This window comes from Epargyreus clarus, unplaced genomic scaffold (genome assembly GCF_041222505.1).
Source record: "Epargyreus clarus isolate Ecla_fem2 unplaced genomic scaffold, WU_Ecla_fem_2.2 ptg000015l, whole genome shotgun sequence".
Classification (NCBI taxonomy): domain Eukaryota; kingdom Metazoa; phylum Arthropoda; class Insecta; order Lepidoptera; family Hesperiidae; genus Epargyreus; species Epargyreus clarus.
This window is the reverse complement of record NW_027332223.1, coordinates 7756211-7784176: the sequence shown is the minus strand read 5'-3', so window position 1 is coordinate 7784176 and position 27966 is coordinate 7756211. Positions and strand designations below refer to the sequence as shown.

General features: G+C 34.2%; 3 protein-coding genes across 4 annotated transcripts; 2 read left to right on the top strand and 1 right to left on the bottom strand.

Annotated features, from left to right (window-relative positions):
* Nucleotides 1-108: 108 nt before the first annotated feature.
* On the top strand, nucleotides 109-6161 carry LOC140747794 (uncharacterized). The gene is made up of 2 exons (XM_073080410.1): nucleotides 109-267; nucleotides 5203-6161. The coding sequence occupies exons 1-2, from the start codon at nucleotides 256-258 to the stop codon at nucleotides 5839-5841; spliced, it is 651 nt and encodes a 216-aa protein (XP_072936511.1). The 5' UTR covers nucleotides 109-255; the 3' UTR covers nucleotides 5842-6161.
* tim (timeless) lies at nucleotides 6159-24529 on the bottom strand. 2 transcript variants are annotated; one of them, XM_073080405.1, is made up of 17 exons: nucleotides 24047-24529; nucleotides 17677-17780; nucleotides 16881-17431; nucleotides 16609-16774; nucleotides 15251-15504; nucleotides 14662-14948; nucleotides 14199-14559; nucleotides 13707-13898; nucleotides 12712-12812; nucleotides 11937-12135; nucleotides 11342-11556; nucleotides 10476-10951; nucleotides 9888-10088; nucleotides 9454-9634; nucleotides 9143-9247; nucleotides 7961-8104; nucleotides 6159-7127 (listed from the first exon to the last, which is right to left on the bottom strand). In XM_073080405.1, the coding sequence occupies exons 2-17, from the start codon at nucleotides 17771-17773 to the stop codon at nucleotides 6911-6913; spliced, it is 3747 nt and encodes a 1248-aa protein (XP_072936506.1). In that variant the 5' UTR covers nucleotides 17774-17780; nucleotides 24047-24529; the 3' UTR covers nucleotides 6159-6910. The 2 variants fall into 2 exon arrangements, with proteins under 2 accessions (XP_072936506.1, XP_072936507.1); XM_073080406.1 differs by having other exon boundaries at nucleotides 16609-16762; nucleotides 24047-24528.
* Nucleotides 24530-24687: 158 nt separating this feature from the next.
* LOC140747790 (WD repeat-containing protein 55 homolog) lies at nucleotides 24688-27376 on the top strand. Its single transcript, XM_073080407.1, has 5 exons — nucleotides 24688-24939; nucleotides 25368-25729; nucleotides 26018-26135; nucleotides 26231-26399; nucleotides 26496-27376. The coding sequence occupies exons 1-5, from the start codon at nucleotides 24867-24869 to the stop codon at nucleotides 26995-26997; spliced, it is 1224 nt and encodes a 407-aa protein (XP_072936508.1). The 5' UTR covers nucleotides 24688-24866; the 3' UTR covers nucleotides 26998-27376.
* The last annotated feature ends 590 nt before the right edge of the window (nucleotides 27377-27966 follow it).

Here is a 27966-nt window from a genome sequence, read left to right as displayed (position 1 = left end):
AACAAAAAACGCAACAGTGCACTTTCGGTGCGCTGCTTTATGAAAGCAATGTAATAGTGAATGTCCATGAGGCGCGCTATAGATACTATGCAGCGGAGAACTGATCGTAGCGAGCGCTGAAGAAAGTAATAGTTCGTCCGGCCGGAAGGCGTCTCTCACCGGCGATGGAAGGTGCCATACATATAAAAGCCACCAAATACACTTGCTATCGAATAGTTTTAACTACAACTTGGACGTACGCTCACTCGCAACACAATGGGAACACTGGTTAGTACCTACTTATTTTGTTGTTCTTATTATGTTGAACTCCTAACGTAAATACTTCACTAGGAAGCTATAAGAACCCGGTTATGTAATTGCTTACACAATGACTGTTTTTTGTTAAGGCTCTTACAATTAGATCGAAAACGAAACCTACATTTTGTTACGTAAATAAAGAATTGACTGCAGTGTTTATATACGTAACACGTGCATTTTTTTCCTTTATTGATTCTGATCATTGGTACGTGGAACCAATTTTATTATAATAATTAATTTCCTATATTTTATTAACTACGTCAAGCTTCGATTTGCTTGATCTAATAGGCATTATAAATTTGGAGATAGAATATATCCTGCTGACCGCAATAACGGACTATACTTGCGAAACTGCTTTAAATTATATATATATAATCCTGAACTTACCACTGACTGACTGACATGCCGTTCTCCATGATGCCGGCGAGGAGCGACTTTGTTGTCTATGGCGGGTTTTCTCCTCTCCCCCCCGAGGCAAAGGTAAAAATATGAGATGCCATAGATTCAAGATGGCGGCCGATTTAAAATTTTTAACTTTTTTATTTATTGACTTTATCCTGATGTTAGTTTCTTTTTCGAATAATATTTGGGTGGGCGTTACGTTGAAATTGGAAAAAAATGAAAAACCAAGATGGCCGCCGAGATATTTGAGTTTGAAATTTTTCAATTTTCGAGGTGTTTTTGGGAGGTCGTATCTCTTGGGATTTTTAATATTTTGTTGCCATTTTTTTAAATTTTCTCGGATATATCCTCAATTTTGCCAAATCGGATTTATTTTTTTTTTTCAACAAGATGGCGGGTCGTCTGTTAGGCGATTTGTAAAATGTATGAAAAAACAGATTTTTTGAAGTGAAATATTCGGACGTTGGCAACGTTTGAGCGATTTGCTTTGTTCGGGGCGATCATGGGGCTCGGTCCGAGGTGTTGCCAGGTTTGAGTTTTTTTCTCCCCACTCTTACAATTTTTCAAACTTTTCATTCAAAAATATGAAAAGTAGAAGGAGAAATATTTTTGATGAAAATTTTTCACTGGAATATTTTTTTTGGCTGTCGTAATGACATTTGACCATTTTCGTCGATGTCGACTGGCAACACTGGTCGCAGGAATTTTTTTTCAGTTTTACGAAAAATCGACTTCATCGACCTGAAGGAGTGGTGGGGGGTGGGTTTGATGTATGAGTGGAATTTTTTATTTGCCTCCGTGTCTATGGGAAAAATTTGAAACTTTCAAAATTCAAGATGGCGGCCGAGCTGGATTGGCCAACTTTTTTTTTTATTTTGCACCTATCCAAGATCGGTATCGTTTCCGGCTAATTTGAGGGCGACTGATACGATGAAATTAGAAAAAATTGAAAAAACAAGATGGCCGCCGAGATACTTGAGTTTGAAATTTTTCATTTTTCGAGGTGTGTTCGCGGGGTGGCACTGATGTGTTTTTTTAAATATTTTTTTGATTTTTTTCGTTTTTTTTCTCGGATATATGCTCAATTTTACCAAATTGGATTTATTTAATTTTTTAACCAGATGGCGGATCGTTCGTCAGGCAATTTGTAAAATGTATGAAAAATCGCATTTTTTGAAGTGAAATATTTTGAGGTTGGCAACATTTCAGCGAATCGCCTTGTATGGGGCGGTTGTGGAGCGTGACTTGAAGTGTTGCCAGGTTTAAGATTTTTTTTCTTCGTTCATACTTTTTTTGGAACTTTCCATTCAAAAATGTAAAAAGTAGAAGGAGAAACATTTTTAATGAAAATATTTTACATGGATATTTGTCAGGGGGGTCGTAATGACATTTGACCATTTTCATCCAAATAAACTGGCAACACTGGGAGCTAGATTTTTTTTTTCACTTTTTTGACATTTCGAGTAGCCCAGCCTAAACTATTGGTGGGGGGTAGTAATAATGTATGAGATATTTTTTCGGTATATTATGGTGGTTATAGGAAAAATGGGAAACATACAAAATTCAAGATGGCGGCCCTCCTGCGATTTTCAACTTTTTTTTTATTCTGCGCGCCTACCTGAGATTGGTATCATTTTCGGCTAATTATGGGACGAATGTTACGATAAAATTAGAAAAAAATGGAAAAACAAGATGGCCGCCGAGATATTTGAGTTTGAAATCTTTCATTTTTCGAGGTGTGTTTGTGGGGTCGTAGCGCGGTGGTTTTATTAATATTTTTTCGATATTTTAGATTTATTGGCCGGATTGTATCCTCAATTTTATCATATGGCAATATTATTTTTTTTAAATCAGATGGCGCACCTTGTGTCAGCCATTTTGTAAAATGTACTAAAAAATGCATTTTTCGAAGTGAAATATTTTGAGGTTGGCAACATTTGAGCGAGTCGCTTTGTATCGGGCGGTCATGGAGCTCGGCTCGAAGTGTTGCCAGGTAAAGTTTTTTTTTTCACCTTTTATACATTTTTTGGAACTTTTCATTCAAAAATGTGAAAAGTAGAAGGAGAAATATTTTTAATTAAATTTTTTCACAGAACTATTTTTTATAGGTGCCGTAATGACATTTGACCATTTTCGTCTTAATCGACTGGCAACACTGGGATACAGAATTTTTTTTCGCGATTTTCACTTTTTGAGTACTTGGGCGGAAACCGTAGACAGAGCATATAAGTAATGTATGGGAGATATTTTTTATTTCAAATGGACCCTATGTAAAAAATCGAAAATCCAATGTTGCCATATACAAAAAAAATGTTTTCATACAAATGCATTTTCTACAGGATTATCGAAGATTTCAGGCTGTTGCCACCATTTGACGTCATTTTTTTGTATGAAGCGCTTAATGGCACTTATAAACTGTACCAATGTGTAAAAAAATATTTCAGTGTTGCCATACAAAAAATAATAATTTTCATACATGTGCATTTTTGTATGTCACATTTCAAGCTGTTGTAAATTTTTGACAACGTTATAATGTATGACGCGTTTTTATGTACTAATATACTGCACATTTTGGTAAAAAAATATTTTAGTGTTGCCATACAAAAAATATTAATTTTCATACGGATGTATTTTTGTATGTAATATTTCAAGCTGTTGTCTTGTATTGGTAACATTAGAATGTATGAGGCGTTTGTTGGTACTAATATTGTGCACATTTTGATTAAAAAATATCTTAGTGTTGCCATACAAAAAATAATAATTTTCATACATTTGTATTTTTGTATGTGGTGTTTCGGGCTGTTGTCTCCCTTTAAAGACCACCACCATCATGCCCAGCATCACTTAACGTCAGTTTTCTGTATGAGGCGTTTTATGGTACTTATAGACTGTACATATTGGTGGAAAAATATTTCAGTGTTGCCATACAAAAAATAATAATTTTCATACATGTGCATTTTTGTATGGCACATTTCAAGCTGTTGTAAATTTTTGACTACGTTATAATGTATCACGCGATTGTAGGTACTAATAGACTTCACATTTTGGTAACAAAATATTTAAGTGTTGCCATATAAAAAATAATAATTTTCATATATATGTATTTTTGTATGCAATATTTCAAGCTGTTGTCTTCTGTTGATATCATTAGAATGTATGAGGCGTTTGTAGGTACTAATATTCTGCACATTTTGATAAAAAAATATTTTAGTGTGGCCATACAAAAAATAGTAATTTTCATACATTTGTATTTTTGTATGTGGTGTTTCGTGCTGTTGTCTCCCTTTAAATACCACCACCACCAAGCCCAGCATCACTAAACGTCCGTTTTCTGTATGAGGCGTTTAATGGTAGTTATAGACTGTATAAATTGGTGGAAAATTATTTCAGTGTTGCCATATAAAAAATAATAATTTTCATACAAGTGTATTTTTGTATGTCATATTTCAAGCTGTTGTTTCCTTTTGATGTCATTCCAATGTATGAGGCGTTTGTAGATACTAGAAGTATTAACATTTGGGTAAAATAATATTTCAGTGTTCCCGTACAAAAAATTATAATTTTCATACATATGCATTTTTGTATGTTATATTTCAAGCTTTTGTATATTTTTGACAACCTTATAATGTATGACGCGATTGTAGGTACTAATAGACTTCACATTTTGGTAACAAAATATTCAAGTGTTGCCATACAAGAAATAATAATTTTCATATATATGTATTTTTGTATGCAATATTTCAAGCTGTTGCCTTCTATTGATATCATTAGAATGTATGAGGCGTTTGTAGGTACTAATATTCTGCACATTTTGATAAAAAAATATTTTAGTGTTGTCATACAAGAAATTACAATTTTTATAAATAGTTATTTTTGTATGTAATATTTCAAGCTTTTGTCTCCTTATTATGTCTTTAAAATGTATGGCTTATAGAGAAAAAAATCACGATCCAAATTCTTGGTATTTTGCAAATATTAACTCATATCTTTTCCAAACAGCCCCAATCAGAATTAATAAAACTTCAATATAGGGGAAAAAATGTAAAAAAATTTTGCACGCAAAACTAAAGAAGACAACCGTTCCGCGAGCTGCTTTAGCAGCGAGCGCACACAAGCGATACCTAGTTATTATTATAATATTACATCACAATTGCATCGTGAACTGCATCTATGTAATCGTACTGACATTAATAACTAAAAAAATAAGAATCATTTACATAATACGTCTATTGACATAAAAGTGTCATTACGAATCTGGTTCACGTATTTACCCGTTTGTCTGCATAATTATTTTTTTCAATAAATTCTAAATCATATGAACAAATTAAAGATATTTAATAAATTACCTACTCAAGTAAAAAAAATACTTGTATTTCTTTCGTGCTCGTCAACTCTGTACTGTCGCAAGTTTAAAAAGTTAAGAAGCCTAATAAGAGAAAAAAATTGAAGTAGTACATTACCGTTCTTACCGTTCTCTTAATAATTTCCCTGTTTATTTTACAGAAATTAATGATAGTCCTATGCTGCACGAGTATAAGTCTCGCATCGCATCACACCCACGTGATACCGGTGGAGGGTTACGAAACTGAGCTGCAGGATCTCGGAGAGCATGTGATAACACCCGAGGCGCCGGTTAAAGTCATCAAAATCACTAAAACCGTCGCAGTGAAGGTTCCCGTTCCGTATCCTGTAAAAGTGGTGGAAAAAGTGCCATATCCTGTGCATGTTTCGAAACCTTACCCAGTGCCCGTGCCGCATATAGTGAGAATTCCTACTCCCGTCCTAACAAAAGCTCACCACGAACAGAGCTCAGACGGTGGACATCAAGCTGATGGTAATTCTTACGACGTACACGAAAATAACGAGGCACCTAATGCAAAAGAGTATGAGCCATCATCTGAAAGTGAATCATACGGAGGAGGTAACTTTGGCAATTATCAAAATGCCCCATTTGAAAATGAATATGGTTCAGAAAGCTTACATTCACACTCATACGGGGGCCCTAACAGCTTCCATGGGTCACCCGGCGGACACGAAGGTAGTAACGCATTCGAATCAAGAAGTTATGACGAAGCTATACAAAAATACCTCGACGGAAACCACCCTAATGGCCAAAACCAAGGTTCAAATAACCATTACTAGTAATATAATGTACTATAGAATTGTGTATATATTGTTTGTCTGTTTATCAACGAAGTGCTTCATTATGTAAGTCAATCACAGTTTTATGGAGGCTATATTTCGTAAGTGTGTAAATGCAATTTTGGTGAAAGTATGTTCCTGTGATAATTTATCCATTAGGTGAGTGCGTTTTGTTGTGAAGTCGTTATTTTATTCCAAAAGAATGTTGCTGTACATTATTCGCTAACTTTTTTTTATGTAATGCATGCCGCATTATATTGTTGTTAGATGTGTACTTTATGATATTGTTATTTTCGTTATATAAATTATTACACATATTATTTGTACGTGTATTTATTTAAAATAAAAATCAAATAAACTCTTTCAATAAAATAGAACCACAAACAAAAGCAATGTTTACGGACAATTACATATAGTTAAAATCTAAATTATCTTAACAGAAATATTATTCCTTCATTATTAATGTGAATCTTAGTTGTATTTAATAAAATCGATAGACTTAGTAATATTATCATTTGTAAAGTTTACCCATGTACTTGTAATTGACAGGTACTATACCATACTTTATATTGGTTGCATGATCAGTCAGTATTCCATTTGTAAATATGAAAAAATGTATTTATAAATAGACGCAATATCGCGGAAGGAAGAGATCTCCAATATTCGAAAAGCATCTGATATTACACTCATGTATATTATTAAACATTTAATAGTATATTTCTCTTAAAATATCTACAGCGGCGGCGTTAAACTTGCGTATAGTTATTAAATTCATCATGTCATAAAAATATATTATGTAACTCCTCGAAGAGTGATCGAAATCTCTTTCGCTGCGAGTGCTGCGACCCTGTCAAAACGGCTGCTACTTTAATAACAATCGGTAAATGTATCAAAAAATGTTTAGCACAGTTTAAAACTAACATTCTCCTTTAACCTGCACATCGATAAAACGAACCGTAACCGAAAAACGTACATTGCTACTACATCTCAATCGTTTCACTACAAACACATTTACGCACGACATCGAGCGGGTCCTATGTAATAATATTCCGGTATTATATGTATTAGTTCAATATAATTCCGGTATGGAGCGCTGGGAGTCGAAGGGCGGCGAGAAGGTCAGGCGCGTGGGGTCGAGCGCGAGCGGCGCGGCGAGCGGCGCGGCGAGCGGGTCGTCGAGCAGCTCCAGCGGCTCCAGCGCCGACACGGACAGCGCGTCTTTCTCGTCCTCGTCCGACACGTACATGCGCGTCAGGTCCGACGCCACGGACGCGGTCTCGCATACGCTACGAAACGATATTGTCATTAAATATATGTAAATAAGCTATGACAAAACTGTTATGAGAACATTTTTATCTCACAACTTTTATCAGTCTTTGAGTTCAAAATATGTAAAATTTTCGATGAAATCCCAAAACCTGATCCTGCTAATGAATAGATTTGATTTTGGCGTAAGTAAATTCGTTAAGATAACATTTAAAAACAAGGAGATTTGCAAAGAACAACAAAGTGTAACCGTTGTGTAAACGCTTGTATAAGCGCCTTATTTTATAAAGCCCTACTGAGGATACTTTTACGGGGCTTTTTTTATAAGGTTCAAGTAGCAATCGAGAATGCCCTCCACTTCATGAGAAATAGTAACTGCCCATGGACATCGATAGCCAATTCCATATGGATCAGTTTCTACCTGAAACCGATCACTAATGGGTGATACGTGACACACCGGAGGTCTAAGATGGTTGCCTCATACATCAGTCGGCATCCACACCCGTATTCCGTAACGCAAGAACTGTTTCATGCTAGCATAAGTGTGACCGTGGTATAGTTATCGCCAAACTACTAGTCCGCTCTGAAGATGTTTGCTATGGCGACTCGATTCACATCTATATTCAGAGCGGACTAGCAGTTTTACACGGACTATACCTTCCACTCGAACCATACTGATTTTTTCATCTTCCAATTTTATTTTATTTATTTCATTGTGTTTTTATTACTTTTTAATTATAAGTGTGTAGTAAAGACTTAAGGATAAAAATAGGCTTAAAATATACTTTCATATGCCCATGGTTCCCCTGTATAACTCTACCAACTTTAAGACCTACATCGTTCAAATACAAACCTGTTATTGTATTCGGAATCAATCTGATGAATACTGTAGTTGCTCGTCTCCTGCTTGACGCTCATGATGGCGGGTATGGCGGCCGCCGTCACCAGCTGCGTCACGGACACCGACTGTATGTTGTCCTGCTCCACCACTATGCTCCTATATCACAAATAACACATACGTGTAACACTCATCTTAACTAATCATCATGCAGCATTCGTAAACATCCTAAAAAAAAGATGAGAGGTGTCAAGGGACACCCGGATGGAACGAAATTCCTTTCGATTCATTAATGAAGGAATTGTAATAACATTTTTTTTTAATTATTTATTATGTACAAAAAACCTGTATACACTCAACAAAAATAATCATCGCGACACCACACTGCTCAATGCGAAATAGAGAGAGAGAGAGAGACAGACAGACAGACACGCAAGCCACATGGCTTACAACTATAGCAAAAAGTGTCGTTATAACTTTTGGTCTTAATATTTTCCGTCTAGTCCCCTTTCGCAACGCGCGATAAGGAACTTCATTCCAATAATTGTGGTAGGATCATCTTGAAGTTTATATATTATTTTGATCATATCCTTACTAATATTATAAATCCGAATGTAACTCTGTCTGTCTGTCTGTCTGTCTGGTTGTCTTTTCTTCACGCCTAAACCACTGAACCGATTTTAATGAAATTTTGTACAAAGATAGTCTAAGACCCGAGAAAGGACATAGGATAGTTTTTATCCCGGAAATCCCACGGGAACTAGGAATGGCGATCTAAGATCGATTAATGGGAGAATCGATCTTTTGGACCAAAAAACTCGCTTATTTTAATCGATATTAGTAAAGATCGAATCGTAAACTCGAATCAAGTGATGATCTTTAACAAAGTTGTTGTCCATGAGCCCACGAAGGTTTCTGAGTTGGTACGACAAATTTTCGCCAGATGGCGCCACTGGTATTCCAATCAAGGTACGAACTTTTAGTTTTATGTATGTTAGTATATCATATTATTTTCTTTCAAAACGCGGGCGAAGCCGCGGGCAAAAACTAGTCTAAAATAAAAGCCTGGCAATATTGGTAAATAATGCGCAATAGATGAACTGTTTTACACACAATTTTGTCATAAAATAAATATTACATTACAATACTACAGCTGTCTATCACATAATGCGTTTAAAACTAAATTGTAAAACTTACCGATGGATGTTCAAGTTAAGGTTGTACTCTTGAGACTTTTGCACCATTTCCAACCAGTTTGGTGTGTCGATATCATTTACAGATGTATTCAAGGATGAACCAGGCCTATGGAAAAGATATTAATTATAAAAGGTAATTGAAAAGTTCGATAAATGTCACATAAATACAGACACAGTAATTTATGACATTTCCTAACGGTCTATAAGAAAGAACTGATGTTACATAGCTTTAATTACATTTGTGTAGTCATTCTTGTTATATTCAGCCTATTTTAATATACACACACAAAATAACAATAATAATATACTCACATCGGCGTGTAATTGAGAAGGGTGGCAAGATGTTTCTGCTTGTGAACTTGGTAGAAGTTATCTGGTGGTATGTTCAAGTGGCTATCCTTACTGAGGTCCATTGACACATTAAAAATGGACTGGTGGGGAGAACTCATGATGCTACTTTCCGATATATCGTTCAATGAGAACTTCAGCTTAGCTAGAAAATAAATTAATACGATGATATTCACATGAACATTAATTTTATTGTAAAATATTGTGTTTAAACAACCTATAGGTGTATAAACTAGAGGTGCAAATAAGAAATAGTTCATTTCTGTGCATTAAGATTTTATTTCATCACAAGATAATTATGTGATAGGTTTTGTGTTAAAGTTACATAAATGTTAGTGTTATTTTCGTACTTACGTATTTTGATTCTGTATCTATGTAAATTACATAATTGGACTTACATGCATCTATGGGCGATATCTTAGCGGCCACTTCGTACAAGAAGTCGGGTGTCCAAAAGTGCGGTATCCGGATGAACACTTTCCCGGTATCGACGGGCATGTGGAAGCCCAGTTTGTGGAGAACCTGCAGGAACTTGAGGTCCTTGCAAATGGCCGCCTGCTCGCAGTTCCAGGGAACCAGTGGCACAGACTGGTTGAACACTGGGGAATAACAAACATTCGGTAAGGACTATTGATCATAAAATAATATATTCAATAATTAATTCTTGTAATTCTGACATTTCATAGTCCCGACAGCATAAGACATTTCAGTCTACGGGCCTGTAAATAATTAGCTATGTTCCCAATTTACCATGTTTTAAAAAGCATAGGAAAAGTTTGTGGTTATAAATATTTTACATTATAAAATTTACATATACATAATAATACATAAAAATTATTTATTATAATTTTTACATAAAATAATAGGTATATATAAAATAATATATTTAAAATGTTCACTTACCAAGTGATTATAAAATAAATTTGCGGGGGTACACCTAGTCATGACACTGATACAAACCTAAAGTAAAAAACGCAAACACTTACAGAGAGCATGATAGGACACCGGCGACATGGCAGGCAAATCATTTCGCTTAGTTACCATTCTGTCGAACTCCACCCATACACCTTTCTTAGGAGCGGACGCTTCGCTCAAGCTGCTGGCGATTTTCTTCTGTTGATATATCTTCACGTTACAAGTCTCCAACAGGACTGTCTGTACCCAATCCAAGAACTTGGCCTTGCCGTCGTTGGCGATTTGGCCACAAAGTTTCCCTATTTCACTGTCTCTCGTATCCTTCTTCACTTGGACGACACCGGAGTTCCTATCTGTGTCCTTCACATGTTTATCAAACTCGTCCTTATTTATCAACATCTGTTTCAATAGCTCCCTGGCTACGGATGCCCTCGTTTTATAAATCCCGTCCTCTTTGAACAGCTTCACAATCTCTCCAATCATATCTGATGATGCATTGCATTGCATGAACTTCCAACTCAACGCCGAAATTTCGTCTTCGGACCATCTAAAGTGACAATATGTATTAGTATATTTATCGATTAATTAAACAAGAAGTTTATTTTAATTATAATTAACATAATGATTTACAACTCACGTAATGTTTGTATAGGAACATCCATTATGCGTATGACCGTGATGTATAAAATAGTGAGGTTAAATTTCTTTATTTTCATAAATTTAGATAAACAAAATAACCACTATCAATTGAAGCAGCATTTACACATCGTGGACCTACACATTTTATTTATTGAAGTTTACAAAGCTGTTAGTTGTTTATATTTTATCTAATTATACAGTTTTTCTAACATCGGCCCTTTCGAACATTTTAACTGATCCTTATACATTCGTATTTGACTGTCCATGCCAAATTGAAAAAAATAATCAAAATACTAACCTATCTTTCGAGCTTGTCTTGCTGCTCACGGATTTTCTCTTGTGTACTTCTTCAGGCTCCTGTCCGGGTATAACCGCGCCGCGGGCCTTCAGTTGTCTGAACAAATCCTCATTGTCAAAGTCCTCCGGCTCCAAACGGAAGCTAGCACTATTATGTAAACTGTGCGGTTTCTTTACAAACGTGTTTATCACGTATTCCACAAGATCAGTCCAGTCCTACAAGCGTATAAAACGGATCACAATTATAATTGTCCATTGATATTGATATTTATTTATATCATCACTGAAAAGTTTAACACGCAAAGTGACACCTTTGGTGTTAGATTTTATTTGTATACCTATATGCCTATATTATATATTATAGTATATATTAAGTATTTATATAACTGAATAAACAAATTAAACAACATTATAGTTTTAGATAAAACTTGACAATATAATGCTAACAAATCTCTATGATATTGATACGATGGACCGGAACAAACATCCAGATAGAAGAAACTATAATTCATTATATACTCTTCTACCTTTAGTTTATGCTTTTATACAGTAAAAGAGTTAATAAAATTAGATCGAGTTACGGCTCATTAACTTACATCACATATTTCAAATTCGGATTTCCAGATGGAGGTGAAAGTCTTCAGGATTTTCGGTTGGAACAAAGTCATGAGGGAACCCAGCTCGCCGCCGACGTGGTGCATCATTGTAAAAATGCAATCGTTCACAAATTCCCCGTTCTCCTCATAATCTTCCAAAAGTAGTCCATACTGATACATGATATCCGAGGTAGCAAACCTGATGACATTATTAAAAATTAATAAAACTAGTCATTATATTATGCTTATATTTTATATTATTATGCTATTATTTTATAACGTATTTTTTTCTTTTCTTTTATGTTTGTACTGCTTTAATTATTTTCTGCACAGCCCAAAGGTTGGCTGGTAGATAATGCTTTTAGCATTAAGCCCGCCTTTTGTACCACATCATGTTTGGTTCAATAAAGTGTAAATAAATAAATAAATTTTATCCATCCATCCATAAGCGTTTTGAGGTCCATTGCTGGACACAGGCCTCCCCTAATTGGCGCCATTCCACCCGGTCCCGTGCCCTTTGAATCCAACGGTTTCCCGCCGTCTTCTTCAGGTCATCGGTCCACCTGGTCGGGGGTCCACATGAACTCCGTTTGCCTACACGTGGTCGCCACTCGAGGACCTTTCTTCCCCATCGGTTATCGGTCCTCCGAGCGATGTGGCCCGCCCATTCTTCATTACACAAATCTCAGATGTGGCGGCTGTCTAACAATTTCTTTTTTCACCATTAAAACAATTGACATTTTATTTAGGTACATGAATAGTAATGATCACTCACTGTTTGATGTGATCGACCATATTATTGGGGCCATTGTACTCCGGTAATTTCATCAAGCCGTCAAGGAACATCAGCAAAATATGGTTAGTTACCACGAGATCCTGAAATATTGAAGTATAGTTTAAAAAAATAAAGTTAAAGAGTGAATGACACTTCTGGAACTTTAAAACACTATTGAACGTCACTGAAAATTCTTCACATCAAGTCCAATAAACTCTATCGGCTATCAATGGGGTTTGAATATGTGACTGAAAGTCAATGACATACGAAAGTAGAAAGAAATACAAAAAGTAGAAAGGTTCGTTTTAGTAGTCCTAGTACTCTGGTAAAGACTGAATAGTTATGAATATAAAGTATGGTAATAAGGTGGCATTGGAGACCTAGCGGCAAATGAGCCAATGTAGCACCAAAGCTGGTATTGATATACCTATAAATTCTCTTTATTCTATAATCTTTGTTAACACCCATTCGATGAAGAAACCAATAGAATTAAAAAATATATATTTTTGTCTTATCAGAGAGAACAGAGTCCACACTAATAGGCTCACACTGGACACTAATTGGCTCGTAGTGTGTGCGCCATAACTCGATCGGTAATAACCACAAATATTACATAAGATCTGTGGCTTTATATAAGACTTACTTATCTGACCAGTTTAATACTAGAAAGTGTTTGAAGATCAATGAAAAAGTATCACATACAAGAGTAGTATTACATTTTACATATGACACGTTTTGGATTGAATTATATGTTAAGACATATGAAGTCCTCAGGGCTACCAACACAGTATAATTTCCTATTTAGAGGTGATTACCAGTGTCCAAAGGCATTAATCAAGAGCAGGACTGCACACTTATTAACGTTAACACATCAGAGTTTAACATTGATGTATAAGGTATAGATATGTTTTACTACCGTAATACCGTAGACAAATATCTAAGTTAGCTTTATGGGTAAACTTTTAAATTTTAAATAAACATGATACTATACGGACCTGTAGATATTGTTTTGAGTGATACTTCGGATTGTAATGGCGCAACAGGAGCACCAAAAGCGAACGCAGCTCCTCAGTCTCGCACATTTTCATTTGCAAATCAACAAGTACTTGCTGATCGTCATTGCTCATGTGGGCGGTCTTCTTGTACGCCTGAATTGCTTGCACGAATTCCCGTATAGCGGTTACCACCTGAATCGGGAAAACGTCATGTACATAAAGTACACAGTCACCTTACTACTTTCAATACCAGCGTTTGGACGCGCCAACTTTCTCACACCTAGATTAATTTCAAATGATTAGCGTGTGTGAAAAGGTCAATCCAGTAGTTTTTGAGTAACAAAACATTATTAATAAATCGTCAAACTTACTGCCTATCCAGTAAGAGATGGGTAGGCTCCAAATATGAAATAGAACAAAAATATAACACGAGTACTTCAATTATACCAATCAACGGATCATTAAGGAAGCGGTAAATAAACACAAAATTACCAGATGCAAACGCCGAATTGATGGTTTCAAATCATTGCCATCTAATTTGATGGAGAGTTCGAATTGCTCGCATATATTCACGCCCTCCGCTGTTAAATACGACACTATATCGTATGAGAGCACTGAGGAGACATGCTCTATGTCCAACTCTATTTGTGTTGCGAATTTCATGAAATATGTCACGAGCCAGAAGAAATGGGATGTGTCGATCTTCAACTGATGGTTGGTCAGGATCTGGTTGTGAAGGGTCCTCACCAACGAGTTGAATCCTTTCAAAAGGAAATCAACCGTAAATTCTTTCAGGACATTTGATATGTCATCATCCGTTGGTGTATTATGAGAAAGACCCTGTACGTTGATACTGAAAATAAAATTCTTATTATAATTACATGTGTAACTTACACTACTATTTTGTTATCTTATACATGAGACTCGAGTTGACTAATAATGATAAGATACGCACATGTTAGATTTTCCTCTTTTGACAATCTTTTTCCGTTTCCGTTCCTGTGCAGTGACATTCGGTCGGGTTTTATTACTGACTCTCTGCTTGGCGGTATGTGGCTTCTGATGCACCGGTTTCTTCGCCGGCAACTCATCTTCGTTGCTAGAAGTGGATATGGATTCCTGGTTCTCTATCTGAGTTCCATATCCACAATCAGAATTGTCCGCTACCACATTTTTCTTTTGAACCTTTGTCTGCGTTTGAGGTGGTTTTTCAGAATTACCATTGTTTTGAGGTGTTTTTTTCTATAAGATTGAAAGGATTAACTTAGTAAATTTTACTAAGTAAGATTGAACTATGTTTTATAGCGTAGTCGTAGCCGATAAAAATTAAAAATTTTATCATTAAAAGTTCAACACGTTCTCAATATAAACACGTTTTATTACGAAGACGTTCATTATGAATTATAGCGCATTATATTGAAGAAATGATATAACCATATTTATATAATTTTCATTGAATTTACTATAATGCTGTTATTTGGAGTATTTAGTAGTAAATATGGGTATGTACATTGTACAAACTCATATTTACCACAATTACTTACGGGTTTTGCATTCACAATCTTTTTGGAGCTGGCGTCATCAGAATAGTCCATTTTTTCAATAATCTCCACCTTTTTGTCTGTATATTGTGCACGCGTAGGTTGGTTCCCGTTATCGGTAGCATTATTCCTGGGGGTTTGTCCCGGCCACGCATTGTTCACCAAGTTAGCCCCACCGTTGCACTTGCCACTTCCTCCAGTGTCCGATGAGTCCGATGTTGGGTCGGACATGAGCATCGGGGATGAATCACCGCTACCTGCGAAATGAGACAAAGAACGAATGCTAGTGATAATGTATCAAGAGATAAAATCAATAAACATTCTATAGGAGCTGCCGCAGGTTCACCTCTTATAGTTTACTTATAAAAATATATAATTGTATACATCAATTAGCAATGTAATCTACATCAAATTAGTCTTACATTTCGACGGGACTTTTTGCTTAATTGTTTAGTTTCAACATTGGAGGTCGCGGTCATAATGATATGGTATATTAAAATATTAAGAAATAAGACGGCAAAATAAACTTATATAAAGGCCGCGAATACAGAATGTTTATTATTCATTCCGTTTTCTTCAGCAATTTGCGACTTATTTTAGAACCTGCATTTCTTATATTTCTGTTTATTGAAACAACATTTTTGCCAAAACAATTTATTTGTTTTGCAAGACTCATGATGCGAAGCGTCAGAGAGTGCTTTACGATCGAAAAATTTTTTTCGCTTCATTTTGGCGGCTATTTTTATTATTATAGCCTTGATAGTTCACGGAATCAAGATATTTTGCATACTATTGTCGAGATAATTTAATGGAGATTAATTCCAAACTTTTTAAAAATTGATTTACTGCAATAGAATTGGAAAAAAACACCAAAATAGGTCAAAAAATTTTCCTGTCCGTCATGTGTGAAACCTGAAAACACTGTAACTTGTGAAAAAATCCATCATTTGAGTTAATTTTTTTTTTTTTAAATTCTAATCGTCGATTGTAGGTCACTGAATGCGAATGATTAATTAATTCAGTGTCGTTTAATTGCAATTAATAAAAACGAAAACTACAAGACTGTATATCTATAGATATTATGTACATTTATTCCACCAGGGGCGCTTGTGCAGTACCTTCTTCCTACTACAGCTGTTTTTTCGGCAATTAATTTTGAACGACTTAAGTTTTTTTTTTTTTTTTTATATTTCATAATTAAATGAGCATTATGAGTCGTGCACTTTTGGATTTTCCAAACTTTATTTTTTTTTTATGAACATGATTATGAAGAAATTTATGCATAACCCAGCTGCGTCAACCTCTTTTATAGAAATCCTGGATTTACCACAGCATGCGTGGGTGCGTTAAATGTAACTTACCTCTATCTGGTGGAGTTGTGTTACTCTCGTTATCTTCGGAACTCTCAGAGAGGGACGTTTCCAACCACACGTTCAGAAGTTTATGTAATGTAGTCACGTGTTGGTCTTTATACAAAAGAGCGATCAATTGTACCATTGTTACTCCCCAAGTTGCCTGGAAATCACACTAAATTATACTTATAATTTATATACGAAAATGTATACAATATGTGATTAAATATTTTAGTGTAAATACATAATTTAATTAATAAATATAAATACAGTAAACTTACCGAATCAGTAATTGTCATCAACTTAATGAGAACTTTGTCAATGCTTTGACTAAATAAGTTCCATAGTATCTGATTCTGGATCGTATGTGTGGGGCCAGTGTAGGTAGGATTGAGGCTATTGACATCGTCGGGAATATGTAAAATGTTTCGCAAGAAAACTAAAGTATTGATAATATTGCCGCACTGATCCAATGGTAATGTAACCTTTTGTTCAAACTCCGAATTTTTCTTCAGAAAATCAACAATCACTTTGGTAGTACGGTGATCAGTTAAAGCCGCCTTCGTAGAAGCGAGCAAATTGTTGATTTCAAAAACAGTATGTCTCCCAAAGTCAGATTTTGATATATCTTCCACATTAAACAAACACTCTACTGGTGTAGTTAGGTTAACGAATATTTTTATCAACAGTTCGATAGTTTTATCTTCTTTGGCATGAATAAGGAGTGGAATGAGATCCTTTTTGATATTTTGCCCAAAACTGATATTTCTGCGATAGCTGCGTAAATACTTGTCTTCCGTTAATACGTTATGCAAAATTGTTTCTAGCGCAGCTGAAAATTTAAAACAAATATTCGTTACATATTACAAAGTAATGACATGTTCGTTCCATGTATTTTTAAGCGGTCACTGCAGCTTGTGTATAGTCAACCTCCAACAGCACTTTACATGTTACTTTACATAAAGGCACGTTGTCTCAAGCGACGAAATTTTTACAGTGTAATACTCAGGAAGGAATTTAATACTTTAACAGATGTACTGATTTACTTATTTTTAAACAAAAAAGGATTTAACCTACCATTACAGTTATCATTTATGTAATATCCATCTGCATGTGCATATCCAAGATTGCTGAAGGTGCTATGTATTTGCGGACTACGAAGAACCCACTCCATGATTTAACTAGAACAAAAAAAAAACAAAATATAATAACAATATTTGTAAAACTATAATTCCATATTTAGATACGACCATAGGTATATACCTACATTTATGCATCTATACCTTCGATCACTAATAAGAACTAGATACACAATCCCATACAAAAATGAACCTAAAAATGTGGCGTCAAACGTGTTTATAAAATTCTAAGCGACAGAATCTAAAATTAATGCAAAATCAACCTTATCACTATTTTTTAACGGTGTTTTTCAAAAACTGCTTACCAAAAGCAATAAATTTTTACGACATAAGCTAGCTGTCATAAGACAAGGAATTAGTGGAGACGAACTGTCATTTTTTATACGGTTATTATAAATTATAACTTAATATTTTTATTAGGTCGAAGTAATTAATTTTAATGAACATAATAATAATTTATCAATGAAAGTAATGTGAAGACACAATTTATTATAGTGCAAATATAAGTTTAAAATTAAAATATAACCAAATACAAGTAATTTAATTAAAAAATCAACAAGCTGTTTACGCCGTTACCCAACGAAATATATTGCCGCCGACTAAAGAAATATGTAGTAAACCAACATTTATTTCAATTATGCGACCAACTGCCAAGGAAGGGTTATGTTTTTCGCGCGTATCTTGTATGTTTGTCTTTATTTATTTGATCGGATCTAACAAGCGGCTGGATGAATGTCGACAAGTAAGGTGTCATTATATTCGTCTCAATGACCCGAGTGTCCTTAGATAGGTGTTAGAAAAAAAATCAAAATAGCGGATTTTTGGCGCGAAATAGTAATATTGGAGTGGGGTATCAAAATAAAGGAAATTAAAAGGAGATTACACACATATTATATGATGTATACATATATATATATATATATATATATATATATATATATATATATATAACACATTGAGGTGACTGTCTAACTAAATGCGTAAGTTGCTGCGCCAGACACCAACGTAAAGGGAAACCGCTGAACTTTAGCGTGCTGGAATTTTACACATAGGTTCTTTATATAGCGTGAATGAGCACTACGAGGATAAAATAGGATAATATTGTTTGAACATTTGTTTTTGAAGCAGATACCTATTATGAAACTTTTATTTGGCTTTCTTGATAAAAATAATGAAACGCCTATTTCACTGTTTTTGAAATTTTGAAAATTCTACTTCAGCCTTTATAGTAGTAGTAGTAGTAGTAGTAGTTATAGCCAGTCGGGTTTTTGATTTTTTAATTAAATTACTTGCTTACTTTGTAGTGACAGAAAACCGTTGTATATTTTTTCTTAAATTTAGATTTTTTTCCAACACCTATCTAAGGACATTTGGATATTTGAGACGAAATTCGTATAATTATGAAAACGAGGCACGTTTTCAAACGGGAATTCAAAAGGTTTATACGTAAACGAACTTAAAAGGTTTCGATGTTAGGAAGTTTCGATGGAGCTGAAGCCAATAAAATGTTAAAGTTGATAACAGGTTTTTAAAGGTACATCTGCGACGTCACCACCACCACATCTATGTCTGCATATAACAGTAGTGTCAAGCGCTGCCGTGATCTGGTTTGAAAGGAGACATACTTTTCCAAAGCGTTCCAGCTTACTCCTCAGGGGTAGCGGCACTTCTATGATCGAACTCAGGAATATCTAATCCTATCTTGTGTTTACTATTATGGTGACTATATAAGCATAGGTCTAGCGTGGGCTCGCGCTACCCGAGGCAGAAGTTCGATTTGCACTATATAGGATTAAAGGCAGAAAAAAAAGTAAGTAAGTAAGTTACGTAATTATTGAAATGTGTCTCTGCAATATTTTCTATTTAAATTTCTGCCACCCTGACGCACATAAGGAATTTTTAAACTCCTCCTAAAATACACATTACATAATAATTAATAAAAATATGATTTCTGCCCCCCTAAAACGTGTTACCCGGAGATTGCCACCCCCTCGGCCCCCACGCTACGCTTCCGAATATCAGTAACAGCTATAATACTTTATTTACGCTGTTTACCCCTAAACGTATCAAGATCAATTTCTACAAATATGTTAATCATAGTCTTAATAAATATCCCAAAAATATATTTTAGGTGTACCTATAAACAGATCGGACTTACTTTTTTTTTTATATATAATATAAGAATAGCAGACGAGCATGCAGTCCACCTGATGTGGCTACTGCCGCCCATGGACATCTGTAATCAACCCCAGATAGGATTAGATATTCCTACCTGAGGTCGGCCACAGATGCGCCGCTACCCCTGAGGACTAAGCTGGAACGCCTCGGAAAAGTCTGTCTCCCTTACCACACCCTTCAAACCGGAACACAGCAGCGCCTAACACTGCTGTTATTAGGTAGAAATAGGTGTGGCGGTGGTGCCGCCGGAGTTGAACCACAAAGGGTTCTACCACCTTTAGATAACTTAACTTAAAAATACGTAACCACTTTGACGTAGTCAAATCTGTTTATAGATCTCAACAAGTAGGAAACGTTCACATTTTATGTTTTAAACTCCTTTAAAAGAAACCTTAAACATAATTTGAAGGACAAAAGTCAAAACATTGTGAAACAGAAAATGACGGCACGTTTTTTGAGGGGGGAATCTTATAGGGGTGCCGTTAATGGCCACCCGGGTCGCGCGTCACGCAACCAAATTTCTCGTTTTTGTTGTAAGTACCTCGATGTCTCCTTAAATATAAATTGGAAATATAATTAAACCATCACTGTTCGACTGCTGGATATGAGTTTACGGTCCTACGGTGATTCGCGTTTTGTTTTGCTGCCTAGGGTCGTAGAATCGCAATCACACATATGAGCATTATTTATACATTATTGCTGCATCGCATTTTCTGCGTTCAGTTACTACATCGAGAGCCTAAAGGTAGCTGCGGTTTAGCTTCTGCAAAGCAACTAAATCGTCGATCGCCGACGTTATAAGTTATTTGTCTGCTAAACTCCTTATTTTTTCGAATTCCTTAGTCCCATAGGTTTGCTAAGCTAGCCTAGCTTAATATTAATTTTTATGATTATTTATTATTTTTATTCCGAACACCCCACGCGTTTAGAACAAAGCGTTCATTCTCGTCAAAAATTTTATTTTTATACTACTATAAAAATGCGTTTTTTTAAGTATAATTTATTTCGTTATTAACTTTCTTATTTTTTGTAAAATTTATCGACTTGGCGGGGGCAGAGCCGTACCCCCTGATAGAAACAAAGTTGAATTCAAATAGAACTCAAATTGTTCTTACTTCTTACGTTCTATCTGAGCGATATTTTGAAGTCATATACGGAGGATTTCTCCGGAAAGTAAGTAGGTATAGTCCGCGTAATATCCGCGGAATGGAGTAGGAAACCTAAAAATGAACGAAAGAAATTATTTAAGTTGATTCAAGAAAAATGTTCTTAACCGTTTTGGCTTAGCCTATTTATATATCCACACTGACCTATGTGATAACTTATCTACTATCATCAGTTTTATATTTTCAAAGCTAATAATGGTGTTATGATATTTAAATCACAAATTAACACGATATCATAATGATTCATATGATTTCACTAAGAATGACGCCCCAATCATCAAAAAAATCTATTCTAAGCAGCAAGGCCTAATCTTTTTATTTAGCAGAAGTTAAGAGGGTCGGGAAATTTAGCACACGCCTTGAATCGATTTTAACGGGCCTTCAATATCAGCGTTAACTGATATCGAATTATATTACTACATAAGTGACAACAACAGTACTTTTTATTTTTTGTATAGAATAATGATACGTTCGCGAAATAATTAGGGACTCTCTATAAGCCATTTTTGGTTTACAGCTTATTCAGCCATTTTTGGTTTACAGCTCTGGCCGACAAGTCAGGGGCAGTCCGCCCCGGGCCTCTCGTCCTAGGAACCTCATTCAATTATCCGCCCCAGATCTCATTCAATATTTTCGCCCCTGGCATGTCGCCATTGGTTTTCAATTTAACTACGTCCGAGCGACAAATTCAATCTACGGGCGCGGACGACTCAAGCTCGAACCCACGCTACGTCACTAATCACGTAACTATACCTACTTAAGTACTTACTATAAACGCGATGTAACTAAGTCGTCGTCACCCAGTTATGTAATTGTAATTTATTTATTCTCATTAATGTAACACAGGCGACACCGTTTTATAACAAAACAAAACCTTTAATTTGTGACTGGTAGCAAACTTTCAAACAAAGATGGAAATTTATTCCACTACCTACCTACCTACCATAGACCTTGCGAACATTTCGGCTCACGCTCCACCTAGATTACAAATATATTTATTATACATCTATCGTACATACGTAGGCCAATGATATTCTACATCTGACATGATCAACAAATAACAATGTGATAATTACAAGATTTTTTTTTCATATTTGTATCGTTGTACTTACATCGTATAATTTACTTTATTAATAAAATAAAGAAAGCGCGACTCTACCTACGTATTTACAAGCTAATAAAGCGTCATTTTCGTAAAACAAATACAATATAAAATCAATTTAATTACAATTACAATACATACAAAGAAAATAGTACGAGTAGGTATATTGACCACGTGAGCGCTACATCGGTATCCTCCAAGTTAATAGTAGGTCACGCGAGTCGCGTGTACAGTGCACGTGCGAATCTCGCCGCAGGAGGGGGCAGTCAATTGAACCAATAGCGTGTCACCGCTGCCTTTCGTACGTATTTCAATACGAGTGACATTTTTATACAAAATACACAAAGTTATGTATTGTATCGTATTAATAATAACGTTACACCGTCTTAACTTTGTTAAAAATCTTAATCTACTCGTATGTATTTAGATTTTTAAGAATAAATCATAAAATAAAAATAATAAGTTATTTTAACATAAGTGTTTATAAGTATTCTCTCATAAGGACATGCATATTTCTTTGGATGTAGATGTAGACAGAGCCACATGTGCTGGTATTTCAATTTACATATAAAAAATATTTTTTCATAGTAAAGAAAGAACGAAAAACCAATGTTCCCATTTTGCTTGTATGCAGTGATACAGATTGTTACTTGAATTATAATGATTTATTTAAGCAGATTTTTTCCAATTATGTTATCATAATTGCAAACTGGTTTTTGATTATGTATATCTATAATTATAATACAGTACATTTGCTTAAGTTTTATACATACCCAAATGTATATTTCATTTTGATAGATGATGTAAATTTCATAGATGTAAATTTCATTTTATGACTAATGACATTGAGATATTTGAGTTAATTATTAATGAAACCAAGAGAACATAATGAATTTCTTTCATTTTCAGACTACAAATAATTTTAGGTATATTGTAAAGTGCTCAAGTGTTTATAAGAAAACACCCAAGAATGGGTAGATTGGATTAAGACTTGGATTAGTGAATCTCTGTGACATGTATGGAAATTGCTCAAAAGACTTCTGGTAATGTTAAAAACAATCCTGCTCTCCAACAATGAAAATAGGACTAAAATCCAAACATGCCTAATACAAGGCACCAAACCTGGAATAAAGCACTAATAGTCCGCAATTGAACTCCTACCTATGCCTGATATTGCTTTATAGATCCGATGAGATCTACACAAGCCATGGCTAAGCATGCTTCAGTTGTTGTAAGGACAATAAAAAATACATAGTGGGCAGTAATCATTGAGAAAACAGAGTTGTAGCAATATTCTTCTCAAGTATATATAAATTCTTATTTATAGGAATTACATGAGATATTGATTCCATTAGCATTCTTGCCCCTGAGAGACATATAATCATATGAGCACCCCACCTGACCTGACACCTTTCAAGCGTGGTCAGCTTCAGGTAGATTCTCTGTTCTTAATGGATTTGGTTACAGATATCCATGGATAGCAGTGACCATTTCTCTTCAGTGGACTGCATGTTCATTTGGTACTTCAATTAAAAAAAAAAAAAAAAAAACAAAGAAAAAACAATTCACCTTTCAAGCAAAAAGACAGCAGCATATACAATGTACATTCCCAAGACAACCATATACCTAATTAATACAGTTATATTGATAATATCCAATACATAAATAGATTTTATATAATATTGTTCAAATTTCTATAATATTTTGTGGATGTGGAATTAATTGTAACAGATTGAATCTTAAACCTATAATCTTAAACCTATAATAATGTATCTTATTGCTGAATTCAGATTGATTAGCGCTTTAAAATCTAATTGTTTCTTGTTTGTAAAACTTTGCAACTTCAAATCAAGTTCACTTACCAATAAGAACACAAAACAGCATTAAGACGGACAAGGTGATTATATTCTAATACTTCAATAACAATGTTTTTCACTTGAAATTAAGAGAATACTTATAATAAGTATTGTTGTTAATTAATTTAAGTGAATGACTCTTCTAACTCTCGTCCCAATTAGCACTGAGCACTGAACAGGGGGTGAATGTAGCGATACTATTATTTTTGGCTGGCTGCGTAGACAGAGATATAAATGCGAGGTTCGCGCAGGGTACAAATTATTTCCTATTAAATAATAAGCAATACGCAGTGAACAAGTGGGAGAAATGGAACGACCGAAGTCGAAAGTCACTAATACAATGACGAAATTGTACCACAATCCTCACATGATAATTATTTTTTCACAGAGATTAATAAAACTGTGTGTAAATGAGTGAAATATTAAAATCATGGATAATTTTTTGACTTGTGCTTGTAAATCCTATCAATAAAAGTGACATGACCTTGACTGAAAGGACAGATTACCTATACAGAAAAAATCTTGTCAAATATATTGTTTGCATGCTTATCTTGTAAGCCAAAAAGCAAGAAGCTAAGAATAAAAGGGTATTAGAAAAAATATTTTGTCACGTCTAATTATGAATTAAATTGGCTGTCAAGTATTAACCGTCAACCGTCAAATTGAAGTCAATTGTCAAAGAAATAATCCACCATCTCCACATTTTACATTATTCTGTGTTTGTTAATTTATATATCTTCATTTTCTATACACTAAAATCTGATACATTCAATAATATACTTTATTATTTCACATTGAAACCACAAGGTTAACAAATTACTGAAACATGACTATGAAGTTTAAAGATTTTGATAGAGACACTTCTGATGAAAGTGAAATGGAAGAAGATTTTGATTCCGGTGAGTATAACTATAATTGTAAACTATACGAAGTTATTGTTAGATTAATCTCTTTGGTTTTTTAAGCACATAAATTCACCAATATTCACATCAGGAAATCAAAATATTTTTTGGAACAGTTAGTCTATGAAATTACAGTATGAGATCTGAAACCATGATGTCTTGGTTAGAATATACTAATAGAGCCAAACGATTTTGAGATAGCAAAAAGTTGTTTTGTATGGAGTTGGGCCTTTGTTTATTAAATGTTTTTTTTTAAGTGGGGTAATCCAAGCTCATGTAATACCATAATAATAGTTACGTATCGTATAGTACAATAATAACCTTTTATATCATATGACAGATACTGATTAAAAATTATATACCAAACATACGGAAAAAAATATCTCAGATTAATAATTCTTAATGAATTAATAAATACATTTCAGATAGTGATGAAGATGATGTGGAAAACACGGATACTCCAGATAATGAAACGACTAAAGAAGAACAGAATAATGAAGACGATGATGATGAGGATGACGATGATGAAGTCATCAAAGCAATTAAAGCAGAAAAAAATAAACCCAGAGACCACCCACCAAACATTATTTGTGATGATGCCATAGTTGATATCTGTTTCCACCCTGCAAATGACTTGATAGCTATAGCCAATATGGTTGGAGATATTTTGTTGTATGAATACAATAATAATGAGACAGTGTTAAAAGAAACAATAGAAGTGCACACTAAAGCATGCAGGGATGTGGAGTTTGATGATGAAGGAACTACCATGTACTCTACTGGGAAGGTATCTCCGCCTTTTTATAATATCACAGTATTGCCGTATTTTATTTAAGTTGTGTATATTAAAAATTTAAAATTGTTTAAAAATATTTAGATGATATAGTGTTATTGTTAATGTTTTACATAATGTATTGATGATGTAAGAATTTTTCTAAGTTTCAATTTAATTTAATTTAATGCATCAATTGGATAGAGATCACCAATCATCTCTTAGTACATATAAAATAAGACATACATAAAACATATTTATTAACATCTAATCAATAACTTTATAACTTGTCTTAATTTCTAGGACAAAACAATAGTTGCAACAGATGTACAAACTGGTAAATTAAAACAATGCTACAATGATGCACATGAAGAACCAGTATATACTTTAGTCAGCCTGGATGATAATAAAATTGTAACTGGTAATGTAACTTTTATTTGTTTATTTTTATACACAAAATATTGAACAGAAAACTTTAACATGGCTATAGGTTATTCCCTTGTTACCTTGTTACAGGTGATGATGCAGGAACAGTAAAGTTATGGGATATACGAAAAAAGGATTCAATATTCACAATTAAAGTTGGTGAAGATTATATTTCAGATATGCTAACAAATGAAGCTCAAAAATACTTGGTCTGTGCAGGAGGAGATGGTACAATCACATCAATTGATTTGAAAGGAAAGTTAGTAATTAAATATTATATACTTCAGAACTGACTTTATATTACAATTTATTTATATATTCATTTTCAATAATTGTTCCTTTTATATGTTTTCAGCAAAATTTATACTCGATCTGAGCAGTATGATGCAGAATTTACCTGTATGGGACTTTTCCGATCAGAAACAAAATTGTTAGCTGCTTCAGCCACAGGAAGATTGTACTTGTTCAATTGGAAAGAATTTGGTTATCATAGTGATGAATATATTGGTCAAAAGAAAATTTCTGTCCAATGTATGGTTCCCATCACTCAAAATATAGTTGTGACATCTGGAGAAGATGGGATTTTAAGAGCTGCTCATATGTTCCCTCAACGTCAACTAGGAGTAGTAGGCCAACATTCAATGCCTGTAGAAAGACTTGACATAAGCCATGACGGCACATACATTGCGTCATGTTCACACAATAATGATGTCAAATTCTGGAATATAACTTATTTTGAGTCCATTGATACTTTAATTAATGTAAATGAAAAACAGGACAAAAAGAAGGACATGAGTAACAACTTGCCATCAAGTAATTACAAAAATTCATCTGATTTTTTTTCAGGATTGGTCTAATGCTAAACCCATAATTTATATACAATACATACATATATAACAGTTCCTGCTCACATATACAACAAATATGACAAATGTTACGTTATGTTTTGTGGAACCAATATATCTAAACCATACCATCTGTTTAAATATGGCACAAAATTTTACTGTTTTTCTAATTGTAACTGATATGTGAACAGCAACAAAGGCGACCAGTTAAACTGGCTGATCTAATATGAATGGTCTCTTTAATGTGTTTATATTTTATTATAATTCATAACCTTTTAAAGTCTAAGCAGTTTAGACATAAACTGCTGTATAACAATACAGCTTTGCCGGACACTTTTACATAATTTGTAACTCAAATGTAAGAATAGATAATTAAAAAAACTATTCATAATCCCGTGTTTTCTTTTTTCAAAGGTTACAATACCGGTAAAAATCCAGAAAATGATGTGATGGCATAATAAAATGCAACCGAACATACATAGTTTCTCGTCGTTTTTAGAAGTCTGCTAATTTTGTACAATAAGTATCATAATATAATCATCCGATAATTATAAAGTATATTTTATTACTGTGAGAAATTTCTGTCAAAATTAAAATTGCCCGCGTTTTTCTTAGATCTCAGCCTCGTAAAATAAATACAAATAGAACGTAAGTTGCCATGATAGACTTGGATAGACTATGGAATGTAGAGGTTAGTGATGACCGCAAAAAAATTAAACCGAGTCAAAGTTTATGTAAACTGATGTATCGAATGGTACGTAATTTTTTTTTATAAAAAAAAATCATCTATCTATTTGTTTCGAATAATATCTGTTAGAAACATTAAAAAAAGAATTAGGGTTTTATTTTTAAATGCGGGTGAAACCGTGAGGCATACCCCGTTAATATTATATACCTTTTCATTATAATTAATATTCACTTACTAAAAAGCCTATAATATTTTTTCTTTTATACTACAAAATTTGTTTCATACGTTTTTTT